Source organism: Penicillium angulare, assembly GCF_028827245.1.
Source record: "Penicillium angulare strain IBT 27051 chromosome Unknown utg000001l_segment0_segment0, whole genome shotgun sequence".
NCBI lineage: Eukaryota > Fungi > Ascomycota > Eurotiomycetes > Eurotiales > Aspergillaceae > Penicillium > Penicillium angulare.
Window position 1 is genome coordinate 3,503,564 of NW_026623160.1, and position 13,029 is coordinate 3,516,592.

Sequence of the window (13,029 nt, forward strand, 5' to 3'; positions counted from 1 at the left end):
GGTTGTAATATACAAAAAAATCATAAATTAATGCAATGGCTTGGCTTGGCTTGGCTAAATGGGCACCCTGTCCATGGGCAGATAGCCAGATTCCGGCCCGTGGGCCGCCCATTGCACAGGTCTAGCTGTGGCTGTTGGGGCATTTGTGGTCTTCGGTCCGTCTTTGTTTTTTGATGATGGAAAGCAGGATGAAAAGAGGAAGAGTTCACCGTCGTCTGACTGTGTTCCACTTGCTTAGCCCTTCGGACGCATTGTATAGGAGCAATTTAGTGAGTGCTTCTTGCACTTCTCGACCCAGGCTATCCTCAAAGTGTGATTTGCATCCTACCGATCCATGCAACGAAAACAACCAAATAAAACCATTATAAAATACTGTATAGCGTTGACACGGATATAGTAATCCCCGATTAGTTCTCTTAATTCAATATACTATTTAAACTCTGACTGAAAATCTGGGGTGGCCATAAAAATCGGAAATACTATGCCAGCCAAGATTGATACTTCTCTAGATAATAAGCTCTTCGGATATATCTCAATCGGTGCCCCACTCTCTCGCAGCTTAGACCAGCTTAGACGATGCTGACCAAGAACCAGGAATTTCTTCCGCGACGTGGGGAAGCTCGGATATATTCTCATCCATATATGATCGCATCGAAACCTTGGAAGATGGTGATGTATCACGATTATTGTAGATAAACCACAGCTTCAATCAGCATAATTATCTTCAAAATAAGCACTGTATGGCAGTATAGATCGGTTTCTCGTCTTTCGGCATAGATTTTCAAGCTGATTGCCGTGGTGGACTATTCCCGGGGTTTGACTTTCGTAGCATTGTAATTCCGCCGCGCTGAGTGGGCGGAACTGTCTCCTCTGCGGGGTGAAATCATCAATGGATTCCACTCTTCCCCTCCAAAAAACATGCGCGTATAGACAGAAAAATACCATGAGCTAAGTGGACAGCCAATACATTGCATGGTCCATTTTTTAATAGAAAAAAAAAGTGGGAAAATCCCCCACCAACTCCCGCCGAAATTGCCGACTGCTCCAGAGTATTAAAGCGCGCCGGAAGTGCATGACGATATAAACTCTCCCCGGATTCGTTTTCATCTGCTAAATACTATTTTATTCTTTTTTCTACTGTTCTTCCTATTCCATTCTACACTTATTCTAAGCATTTGATACTACCCATCTCCCCAATCCTCAATTGCTCTCCAACCTACACCATGGATCCCTCACAGGTCAACATCCCCCCAATGAAAAATTTAACAGTCGACAATATTACAGAAAATGTCCACACAATCAACTCTCTCTGCGAAGACCAGCGTATGAAATACATCCTCGAACGCCTAGTAACTCACCTCCACGACTTCGCCCGCGAAACCCGCCTCAGCACAGATGAATGGATGACAGGTCTCCGCTTCCTAACGGAAGTAGGCCAAATCACCACCGAAGTCCGTCAAGAATTCATTCTCCTCTCCGACGTCCTCGGTCTCTCCATTCTAGTCGACTCTATCGATCACCCCAAGCTTCCCGGTTCCACAGAGGGAACTGTTCTGGGCCCTTTCCACACCCATGATGCGGAGGAGATGCCTGCCGGCGACTCAATGTCGCATGATCCGAAGGGTGAGCCTTTGCTGGTTGTTTGTACGTTGAAGGATATGCAGGGAAATCCTGTTGAGGATGTGAAGATTGATATTTGGGAGACGGATTCGTCGGGCCATTATGATGTGCAGTATGCGGGGAGAGAGGGACCGGATGGCCGGTGTATTATGCGCTCTGATGCGGAGGGCGTGTTCTGGTTCCATGCTATTACGCCTGTGCCATACCCCATTCCCCACGATGGCCCTGTTGGGCAGTTGTTAAAGAAGTTGCACCGTCATCCATATCGCCCTTCGCATATGCATTTCATGTTTGAGAAGCCGGGCTACGATCATTTGATTACGTATGTATTTCCTTTTTTCCTCTTCAGGGAAAGTTCTTGTTATTTTTTGCTTGGGTTTTGTTTCTGACGTTCTGCATAGGGCTCTCTATCTTCGTAATGACCCCTACGAGACCTCTGATGCTGTCTTTGGTGTCAAGGATTCTCTTGTCGTGGACATTGGAAAAGCTGGTCCGGAACTCGCCAAGAAATACAATGTGCCCGAGGGCCATGCGTTGCTCACCTACGACTTTGTTCTGGTGTCTGATGCCGAGACCTCTGAATTGCGTGCAAAGAACTCGAAGATTGCGCTTGACAAGCTTGGCCGCAAGGTGAAGATTGTGAACGGTCTCCCAATTCCGGATCTGGATTAAAGAAACACACACTGGCGAGAATGGACTGTTGTACATGAGCGTATATCTATATCCGTGGATGCGAAATATGAATGATGTTAATACCACGATCAAACAAGGAAGGTAGACCATGAAGTACCTGAAATCACCTTGGAATGCAGATCATAAATAAATAAATAAATAAAACAATTCATACACTTTTATGTTGACTCGATGATTGTTAGACCACCACTGGCACATGCGCAGTGTCACCCGCTTGCTCTGGTTGTTTGTTTGCCCTCGGTTTCAGTCAAGGATTGAATCCGAAAACGCAGAAAAGACAACGATTATTGGATAGACAACTCCCGTTTGCTTTCTTGTCATTTAAGCCATCATTGTATCACCAGGAAATCCAGTCGTCTATTCAATACGTCTGAAGACAACATCATTAGAGCGAGCGATTCGTCACACCCATTACTATGACCTGAACACCCGTGCGACTAGGATCAAAGCACTTCATAGTACGAAGCAGGGTTCTATAACATCTTCCTTGTATCTTCCAATTTTCATTTGTTTCCTACGATTCCCCATAAAATCCAAATATGAGGATTCTGGGCTTTATTTTTACAGCGGCTTCCTGGTGTTCCGCTTTAGTGGTCCCTGACCAGGAGACTCTGCTCAATGCTTTCTCGCAGAACTCTCTCCAGACAGAGCGAGTAGAATCAACTGAATCCATCGGTAAGCATGCTTAAGACCAGATTGAAGATCTACGCTTTTCTTGGATTGCTCTTAATACTATAGCCAAACAGGTCGTGACTCGCTCGTTCATTCGGCATTGGGTTTGTACAGACCTGATGGAAGTGCCGGAGATGATACTATATTCCAATATGGCGATCAGCATGATGATACACAATGCTATTCTTCACTAGAAGACGGGCATCACTGTCCATACCCATGTCCAGATTCCTATCCAGGCCATCCTCATCACCCCCATCATCCGCACCCATGGCCTCACCCAGGTCATCCAGGCTACCCAGGCCCTCCAGGTCGACCCGGGCACCCAAAATGCCCGCATCCGGACCCGCCAGGCCGACAGCCTCCATCTGGTGGCGGTTCTCCAGGGGAGCCGTGTGATCTTCCGCATCCTCCAGGTCCACCAGGTCGAGAACCGCCTCCACCTCCGGGAAATCCAGGAGCATGGGACCCATGGCCACCGGGTAAACAACCACCTTCGCCTCCAGGCACTCCTCCAGGTTACCCCCCCAGGAGAACCATGCAACCCTCCATGGCCGCCAGGCCCACCAGGCCAAGAACCACCTCCGCCCCCAGGGAATCCAGTAAACCCTCCAGGACCTCCCCAGGAGACCCTAGAGAATCATGCGATCCCCCATATCCCCCAGGCCCACCAGGGCATCAAGATCCACCCGGTGGCAGTCCTCCAGGTGAACCATGCCATCCACCAACTCCCAGCAATAAAACAATCTGGCAAATGATAAGCCAAAGCCCTCAAACCGCACGCCTCGCAGATCTTCTCAGAAAACATAGCGACATAGTCAATCTTCTCAGCAGCACAAGTGCAAACTACACAATCTTCGCACCAACAAATCATACCCTGTATTCCCTGGGAAGTTCTCTTGAACTCCTATCTACGGAAAATATTCTGAGCTACCATGTTGTTCTGGGACAACATCCTTTCTACAAGTTGCGGGCTGTTGAGCATCAGACTCTTGCTACGGGTTTGAACGAGTCTGCGCTTGGTAAGAGGAAGAGTTTGAATGGGTATAAGAAGAAGGATAAAGATAAGGACAAGAAAAAGAAGAAGCATACCGAGTACCCGCAACGAGTTCGAGTAGATGCTGTCCGGCAGTCTGTACTACTCAACGGGGCAAGTAAAGTTGTCAAAGAGAACATAGTACGTGGATCTCCCTTATTCTTAGTCTGTTATTCTTGATTCCTTATTATTGTTATTAAAAACACACAGATGGCCAAAAACGGTATAATCCATTACATCGACCTCCCACTTACTCCGCCACCAAACACAAGTGCTCTCCTCAGATCACTCCCAGAAGAATCCAGCACATTCACCCTCGCACTCTCACGCACGCACTTAGAGTCCCACTTCGATACTTCAAGTCGTCATGGCGGTACAACATTTGTACCTACGAATGATGCGTTCCGAATCATGGGCCCCGTCGTGAATGCATACCTCTTCTCGCCACAAGGAGAAGAATGTCTACGCAGTCTACTCAGATACCACATTTTACCTGGTAAAACTGTATACTGGGACGTCGTGTACCGAGATCAGGAAGATATGGATGCATTCAGTGAGTTTGGATTGTATGAAAAGGATACTAAGTGGAGGCCGAGGCGATATCCGGTTGTGCGTGTTGATGCGCAGACATTGCTTGAGGGGCAGGGAATTAATTTGCATATGATGCGGAGGGAGATGGTTTATAAAATGAGGGTTAATGGGTTTTGGGAGCCGAGGGTTGTGGATGTGTTAGCTGGGGATGGGGTTATACATGTTTTGGATCGGGTGTTGTTTCCGCCTAAGGTGGCTGGGAAGGTTAAGGGTGGTGCGGCGATGGCGGTGGATGAAGTAGGGGTGATGGGAACGTTGAGGGATTTATTGGAAGACTGTCGACCGAAGAAGGAATTGAGCTTGAGGATGGAGCTTTGATAAAAAGTTACGGTTTTCTTATACGTTGATTATTACGTTTACCAGAACGTGCGATGATATCGGATTTCTTCATTCTTTATCTGTGTTTATTTCCCATGAGATGTGCGTTCCGTGTGGCTGAAGGATTGCTTCAAGCAAAACAAAATGTAACGAGACAACGTGCAGTCCTCCAGAAGGCTGCATTGGTGAACCCAGAGTCCGGTAGTATTTGACCTAGGCCAGAGGTGCATGCGCAAAGAAGGATAAAAGGGGATGGGAAGAGGGAGGTGGGAAAACAAAGTCAATCAGTAATTCTTCGGAGGTAATGGCCACTGCGCCTCTTAGTATCCAGCACAGACACAAACTATGATAAAGTTAAGGTCGGGGACGTTTAATGCAGCCTTCTTGCCGGCTTCATGAGAGCCTGAAAAGAGGATTCAAGGGCTTTCTTGAGCTCCTTATAACTGACAATGATGCAGCTCTGCTCATCCCGACTTATCAGAGTGACCTTCTCATCACTGCCTGCATCGAGCTTATTCAGACAGCTCAGGATATGTCCGAGGTCCACTGCCGGGTCGCCATGGGCATCAACTTGGTGGAAAACGTAATCTCGGAAAATCTTCAAGTAATAACGCTCTCCGTTCTCGGACCACTGTCGGTCATGTTCATATTCTGGACGTTCATTGACGAGGTTCAGTTTAGTCATCAGGCGTACTAAGCGTCCATTCTCGAGCTCACGGCTAAGATCAGAGGTCAATTGATCATCCAGATGGAGTGCAGAATCAAAAGTCGACATCAGCTGGGAAGAAATTCCAACAATGAATGTGTCAATGCCTCGTTCTTGATCCTTCTGGAGCGCGCCTAGCAGCCAATAAACTGAATTCTTCATCTGCGGAGTGTAGGCTCGTGTGAAATGTTCCATGGCTTTGGTGGGATTGTGCATGACATTGGGCGAATTAGAGCCAAGGGTGACGATCAATTGACCAAAGTTGACCAGGTCTTGTCGCTGCAAGTCGACGAGTGTCCGCTGGGAGTCAAATTGAACCACATCGAGAATGGCACAGGAGTTTAGGCGAATTCTATTCTTCCCAGTCAGAAGCACTTTACTAGGTTCCAGAACTCGTGCAGCAAGGCCATTAGTATGTATCGCCTTCAATGCATTTGCGATCTGGGTCATGTAGCCCCAAAGAACCTGCTCGGGGATGTGCGTGGTGTGGCGGCCTTGGAAGCGCGCTCCAGTGCCCAGATGCTGATCAGCCAGTGTTTTGGAAAGAGGATGGTAGTCGGTAACAAAGATAAGGGAGCTGTCTTGGAAGCTTCGGCTGGTGAATGCATCGTGAACCGTCACTACACTGCCGTTGCACACACGCTTCCAGGCCTGAACAGATCGGATAGCTTTCTCGTTGGTCAAACGGAAGCCTGATTCAGAGTTAGTATATCATTTTTCTCATAGTCTGGTAACATGGTTAATTCCCATACCTTCAAGTCGACGAAGCACGTAGAAGTTTCCATCTTTGCTCGACTGTGCTTTGTAAACCCAGCTAGGGTAGCCAAAGGTTGCTGCGTTTTTCTGATGGCTCAAATCCAGTGGAACTAGGGAGTGGAAATAGTCGACTTGGGCGGGTAGTTGTGTGTCTAGAAAAATAACTTGTCAGACAGACATTCATCCCCGTGCTTCAGAAATAGAAATAACTCAACATACTAGGGAGTGTTTGTAAAGTAGCTGCAGCTTTCTTCTGCAGCTCTTCTCGAAAATCGTTGGGTAGAAAAAGGTCGTGAACGTTACGCTGGTAGGCAAGTGTATTCTGATTATGAGGGCCGATGGGTGCATATAGGTGATATTGAACCTGATTCGAAATTAGAATTAAGCCACGTGGAGCTTCATGGAGCTTCAAGTCACATACTGGTTGCTGGAAACCTGTCTGGTTTGCGAAAAAGGCTCCGCCCATAGCAGCTGCGGTATCGTGGGCATATGGATTGGCAGCGACAGAGCCAACAGCTCCTGCTGCAGACAAGGGAGTTGAAGCTGTCACAAAAGGATCGAAGCCAGCTGTGGCAGTAATTGCTCCATTGCCATTGCCCTGAAGAGATGCCTGGAAATATGTGTCAGCTGGATAAGATTCCATACTCGAGCTGCCATATCTGTATCTATGCCGATCGGATGTTGGCACAGAGCTCCAATCGTCAGATAAAGCACTAAGGCTTTTGCTAGAGCGGTTGCAGTAACATGTCCACATGTTTGCGATATAATGATTCAAGAGGATCAAGATAGCCAAGATGGTCAAAGAAAACGAGGGAAGGCATGTACGTCTACACACAAACAAGGAAGGTACGATGGGTGGGATGGACCTACCACGTGAGAACCATCAAATACTCCCGGGACAAACTCCTGCACGTCCGCTACTGTCCAGTCTGGGGTTCCTGCTTCTTGTCTTGGTGTAGTTGCGTTGGAGCCTTTTCCAGTCAGCGGAGAAGTCCATGGTTCCGGATCAGAGGCCATACGGGATGCGGCAACTCGGGGTTGAAATGGGGCCGCGCTCGCGGCTTTGGGGGAGATGGTGGTTGATTTCTTGGGTGTAGAGGTGCCGTTGCCAGATAAGAGGGATGGGGTGAAGCTAGGCGAGTCCACGTTGAATCGTTTCCTATTGCTAATACGAGTTCTATCGTTAGATGCGTGTCTTGCGAAACTGAGTTGATGGCTGAATTTACCTGTCGGCCTGATGCGCCGCACTGAGTTTCTGAGGATCATGATTGAAAGCACAGCCTGATAAGAGACCTATCAATATCGCGAATCACCCCACCATATTCCGATAAATGATTGGGATACCTTTATCTTCATAGCGACACCGGCCGTAGATGGTCACATTGCGACATAATGTCTCTTTCGCGTTCTCTGTTTCTCAGTCCTTTGTAAGCCACCATCCAACCGTGGTATCGGCCCTCATCTCCGGCAAATTCATCACATCTGCCCTTCTATCCTGACACGGGCCTTGGATCGTTTGCGACGAACTCACCTCGAGTCTTCATTTTCGGCGATCCCGTGGTGCGACGGGAATCGTCCAGAGGGGGTTTACCAGAGGAGGCCATCGTGGAACGGCTAATACCGAGGATACAGGGGGTATCAGCGTAGTGAAGTCTCCATCGAAACGTGGCGAGGAACGAAGTGATAGGATTGTCCGAGAGGAAGCCACATTCCTTGTGATGTGACACCTATCCTACGGCAGTTGGCGCGTTGTGATCGTCAAGAGCGGGTCAATGGGGCAATCGACAATAAGCGGGGACGAAAAGATATTTATCAAAGCGTACACCACACCAGTAAGGATATGGGACCCAATGCGGCTCCTCCCACCCGATTGCTAGACGAGGAGGCGATACAACTGATACGAAGAGACGCGGGGCGAAGGTGAACTCGAGAGCGAAGGGGAAGTGCACGGACCAGGCGGTCAGGCCCGCGATCGAATGGGATCTATACTAAGTTCACTAACTGGCACTTGACTCCCTTGGAGGCATATCAAAAGCTAATTTATACTAATATATGTTAAATATCTGGGATAAGAGAATAATAATTAATGATGTGATCAGATATTGAAAAATATTGCACTGGCTCTATTTGCTGTGTTTATCGCGTCCCGAGGTCCTACTGATGTTGCATAGTAATTCGAGGCCTAATCTACAGGTTTCTATAGTTCTTGAGGAACGTCTTCTAACTCAAATGGCTACATACGATGGGAACACGGGTAGATACGCTCGGCTTATGCACCCCCTGAGACTCAGAACTGAGATTGAATTCAACGCGATTATTCATGGGATATACCATAGTACAATGTTTGCCAGATGGTGGGAACATCAGCTGGGAACCAGCCCAGGAAGACTCATTCTCCCAGGGCAGGTTGTCGGTGATCGGAACACTGAAGCATGCAGTCAAATCCGAGCTGCAATCCACGCTCGTCGAATCATGAACAATGACATTACTGGTATCGACGAGGACTCAGGTCGTCTTCCTTGATTGATTTGGCACCCATTGAAACTCCAGACGAGATATTTGAGAAAGTTCCGTCCATAAAACGACGGATAGCAGCTATAAGTGTTATGTGTGACTATTCAAACCCTTTCCGGAAGCTGAAACCTCCCCCTGTGGAATCTCTGATGATATTTGCAAAGCGAAGCCATAATCCATTTCCTTGAAGTACTTAGAGGCGGAGGCAGCGAAAGGTACACGTGGCATTGCCTTGGACTTCATAAGAGATTACAACAACGTGGAACCAAGTTTGAATAACGACATAGAGCCTGGGTCAATGGTGGCGGCCCACACTGGTTGTGTTGTCTAGTATCAGTCTATAGATGATGATTACTATGGATACTCCTCTGGTAGTATATATGGAGGAGGAGCACCAGCGAGGGCTGGAATGGTAGAGTGATACGCCTGGCTATCTACTGGGGCTGCACAGAAGATTAACGATGAATGGAACGGGTCGTTTGAGGGAAATGAAAAGAGAAACCAGAAAACTTGCTAGGTGTTTTGACCAGCATAGGATGGAAACCTATTTTTTCAAAGATAAGTGTATTATACATAGTAAGAGCATGCTTACATATGTGCCGAGCAAGTTTTTCTCGACAGATGGACCGCTATTTTGATATTCTAGCGTTGCCATTTTCTATGACTAGTAGTATGTGGGTATATTTTATTAAAATGAAGATATTTGATCTTTAAACATATCACTTAGAACATATTTAATCCATACCTTTTACTGCCACGCTGCTAAGTGGCTTATCTTATCTACGCCAGGTGCACATGTGCGCATGATGTAATCTGCCATGCGTCGGACTCTGGGGCTGCAGTACTCTTGTCGGTATCATACAAATATCAACATCCTGTGTTGTAATATTTGCCATACTATTATTTTATCTTATTTTCTGTAAGTATCTATCATTTCTAGTAGTTTGAGAATTTCACATATATTTGAATCAGATTAAGCTATTGAAGGTTGTTGTTCATAGCTGAAAGCGTTTGTCCAAGGCGGTATGACTGGCGGTGTCCTCATTCGCCCGCCTGCCCGGTCCTTCTGAATAGCTCATGCCTGTCATCTACTGCCACATGCACCATGTCCACAACGGATCTCGACCTAGATCAGCTCTCGTCAAGTGAGAGGACTGCTCTCGAGACATACACTACTGTGACTGGTCAAGAATTAACAGATGCTATCCCTTTATTGCGTCGGTCTCAATGGAATGTCCAGGTTAGTGCTGTTCCCTCCAAGCTTCATTGATCGAGCTACATTCTCATGCTTCCCCACAACAGATTGCCATAGCAAAGTTTTTCGATGGAGAAGCCCCGGATCCTGTTGAAGAAGCCCGTGCGGCGCTTCCCCAATCTCCTCCTCAATCAAATCGACAAACCCGAAACTTGATGACAGAGGACTTGACTGAACAACTGTCCCTAAACCCAGTTGCGCGTGCTTCGGATCCGGCCCCCAGAGTCACTACCCAAGCCGAAGATCAACCTGTTTATCGACCGCCGTTTATCATCGCTCTACTGTTTACACCATTTAATTTGGTTTACCGACTGCTGTATAACTCTTTCCGTCTCTTCGGCACGTTGTTTCCTTTCCTACCCCGACTATTTAATGCCACAGCGAACCCAGCGCTCCAAGGGACAAGGCGAAATACAACAGGTCGTCGCACACTTGGCCCTAAGGATACCGCTGCTCGCTTCATCCGCGAGTTTGAAGAGGAATATGGGTCTCACCCCATCCCGTTCTTGGAGAACGGATATAATATGGCGTTGGAGAAGGCTCAACGTGATTTGAAGTTTCTATTGGTAGTCCTTTTATCACCTGAGCATGATGATACGAATGAATGGGTACAAGATACTTTACTAGCACCGGAAGTGCTGGAATATATCAACGACGATCAAAATAACCTCTTGGTCTGGGGAGGCAATGTTCAGGATTCCGAGGCCTACCAGGTGGCCAACTCGTTACGGGTTACCAAGTTTCCCTTTGCAGCTGTGGTCGTGCATACCCCTAGCGTCTCATCTACCGCCATGTCGGTAGTGAGCCGCATTGCAGGCTTTACACCGCCAGCCGAGTTCACGAACAAACTTCGCACCGCCATCTCCTCAAACCAAGGACCACTGGAACGTATTCGCTCATCTCGCGCCGAGCAACAGGCATCTCGAAGCCTTCGTGAACAACAAGACTCCGCCTACGAACGATCACTAGCAATTGATCGAGAACGAGCGCGCCAGCGCCGAGAAGCAGAAGCCGCTCGACAGCGCGAAGAACAAGAGGCAGCCGATCGCCAAGCTGCAGAAGAGAAGAGAGAGCGTGATCTGGCGCAGTGGAAACAATGGCGAGCACAAACCTTGCCTGTGGAACCGGGTACTGACGTCAAAGATGCGGTGCGAATTAGTGTGCGATTACCTTCTGGCGAACGGATTATGCGTCGTTTTGCAGCTGATGCAGAGATCGAGGAACTCTATGCTGTTGTGGAGTGTTACGAGGAATTACAAGCGGGGCGGCTGTCGGAAGTGTCAAAGCCCGAGGAGTTCACGCATCAGTATGGGTTCCGACTGGTTTCACCTATGCCTCGAGCGGTGTATGGGGTGGAAGATGGCGGGACGATCCGCGATAAGATTGGGCGGGGAGGCAATCTGTTGGTGGAACCGATTGAGGCCGATGAGGATGAAAATGAAGTAGAAGAGGAAGAAACTGTAACATGATGTGTATAGAGGATTGCTTTATGACTCAATTCAAGTGACACTTAAATTCGAACCTCTCTCAGAACCAAAAAATAAAAAATAAACAAACCTCGAAACTCCTCCACGTAGGTATGGCTTCGTTGTGATCCTTGTAAATATGACACAAACTCGTATAGATTGGGCGCCTGAGCCAAGCAGATAGTATGCGTAGTGTGCAGATAATCCTGAGATATTATGATATTACAACCATTTCAATAAACTCGAATCCATCTACGTAATTTCATCAGCTGCCGAGCGAAAACATCCATGTCTCATTCAGGCATCCACGCAAGCTGACGCAGCCTTAGTTATAGATATGTGTACTAACTTATGTATGATGTATCTCCCAGTCCTTGTTTAGAACCCTGCAAGCCCTGCGACGGAAACAGAAAAGTCAAAACCAAAGCCACATGTTGGCATGGACGAATCGGGTTCTAACGGTTTCCAGCAAGGGGATCTTGATCTTGATCACATCCCATTTTAGAGATTTACATTTTGTGAGAGTTTAATCAACCTCCTATCAAATCAGAGATTAGTTTCCTTTGTTTCAGCGTACAATCTCAGTGGTCCGAAAGTTGGTCCGTTGATCTCTTGGACGAATCCGGACGAAGGTGGATGAGTCAGCGGACCGGATGTCCGGGTGTGAAGTATCCGAGCGGATGAAATGCAGGCGAAACGGGCGAAGCAAGCAATGCATTTTTTGATTGTGGGGCGTGGAGTCGGAAACGAGGGCCTCCGGTCCACTTTTCTCGTGTCAATTGGAAAATTCTATTTTTTATTCTATTTTTTATTCTGTTTTTCTGATTTTTATGTTTGTTATCAGGTGAAACACGTGAAGTCGGGGAATTTGCCATATGTTTTCAGTTAAGAGTCATAATGAGTAATGTCTATTCTTTTTTCTTTTCAAAGGAATAAACCATCTTTGTACGTACTATAATTCTTTTTCATCATCTTCCCCTATCACATCTTCTCTATATCTCACGGTAAAGGTAGAAACTGGGAACCACCCCTTAGCATTATCTACAATAGGACTAGAGCCCGATCCAGGGTGTCAGCAATAACCATCCATTAGGCAGCGTATCGATAGAACCAATAGAACGAATCGAATCTTAATGTTTCCATTAATGTTCTTTCATACTTGTTATAACTTGACACTCGGGCCCCCCTCGCTCCACCGGAATGCCCGTCTACCGTGCTCTATCCGTCGGAGGCAAAGTCTGGATTCTTCCCGAACCCGATTTTTGCGATTTATGCAAGTTGGCGACTCCTATTTATCGTCTTTTGGCCCCCGGATCCTTCCTTTTTGCTGATCTTGAATTCGCGTTTTGAGTCGTGTCGTTGATTCCTTTCTCTCTTTTCTTCTATTATTGCCTCCCTTTCT

At 47.3% G+C, this 13,029-nt stretch overlaps 6 protein-coding genes across 6 annotated transcripts; 3 read left to right on the forward strand and 3 right to left on the reverse strand.

Moving 5' to 3' along the window:
• Positions 1 to 1,223: 1,223 nt before the first annotated feature.
• Positions 1,224 to 2,292, forward strand: N7478_001236 (intradiol ring-cleavage dioxygenase; the record flags this gene model as incomplete). The annotated part of the gene is made up of 2 exons (XM_056917451.1): positions 1,224 to 1,942; positions 2,022 to 2,292. The coding sequence occupies 2 exons, from the start codon at positions 1,224 to 1,226 to the stop codon at positions 2,290 to 2,292; spliced, it is 990 nt and encodes a 329-aa protein (XP_056785331.1).
• Positions 2,293 to 3,125: 833 nt separating this feature from the next.
• On the reverse strand, positions 3,126 to 3,449 carry N7478_001237 (uncharacterized protein; the record flags this gene model as incomplete). The annotated part of the gene is made up of 1 exon (XM_056917452.1): positions 3,126 to 3,449. The coding sequence occupies one exon, from the start codon at positions 3,447 to 3,449 to the stop codon at positions 3,126 to 3,128; it is 324 nt and encodes a 107-aa protein (XP_056785332.1).
• Positions 3,450 to 3,523: 74 nt separating this feature from the next.
• Positions 3,524 to 4,930, forward strand: N7478_001238 (fasciclin domain-containing protein; the record flags this gene model as incomplete). Its single annotated transcript, XM_056917453.1, has 2 exons — positions 3,524 to 4,162; positions 4,232 to 4,930. 2 exons carry the CDS (start codon positions 3,524 to 3,526, stop codon positions 4,928 to 4,930), a joined length of 1,338 nt encoding a protein of 445 aa, XP_056785333.1.
• Positions 4,931 to 5,300: 370 nt separating this feature from the next.
• N7478_001239 (PAN-complex poly(A)-binding subunit PAN3) lies at positions 5,301 to 7,996 on the reverse strand (the record flags this gene model as incomplete). Its single annotated transcript, XM_056917454.1, has 8 exons — positions 5,301 to 6,328; positions 6,389 to 6,544; positions 6,612 to 6,756; positions 6,814 to 7,002; positions 7,263 to 7,557; positions 7,619 to 7,673; positions 7,737 to 7,802; positions 7,924 to 7,996. The coding sequence occupies 8 exons, from the start codon at positions 7,994 to 7,996 to the stop codon at positions 5,301 to 5,303; spliced, it is 2,007 nt and encodes a 668-aa protein (XP_056785334.1).
• An 881-nt stretch (positions 7,997 to 8,877) lies between these two features.
• On the reverse strand, positions 8,878 to 9,134 carry N7478_001240 (uncharacterized protein; the record flags this gene model as incomplete). The annotated part of the gene is made up of 2 exons (XM_056917455.1): positions 8,878 to 8,987; positions 9,017 to 9,134. The coding sequence occupies 2 exons, from the start codon at positions 9,132 to 9,134 to the stop codon at positions 8,878 to 8,880; spliced, it is 228 nt and encodes a 75-aa protein (XP_056785335.1).
• An 877-nt stretch (positions 9,135 to 10,011) lies between these two features.
• Positions 10,012 to 11,630, forward strand: N7478_001241 (clathrin-mediated endocytosis regulator UBX3; the record flags this gene model as incomplete). Its single annotated transcript, XM_056917456.1, has 2 exons — positions 10,012 to 10,146; positions 10,209 to 11,630. 2 exons carry the CDS (start codon positions 10,012 to 10,014, stop codon positions 11,628 to 11,630), a joined length of 1,557 nt encoding a protein of 518 aa, XP_056785336.1.
• Between the last annotated feature and the right edge of the window lie 1,399 nt (positions 11,631 to 13,029).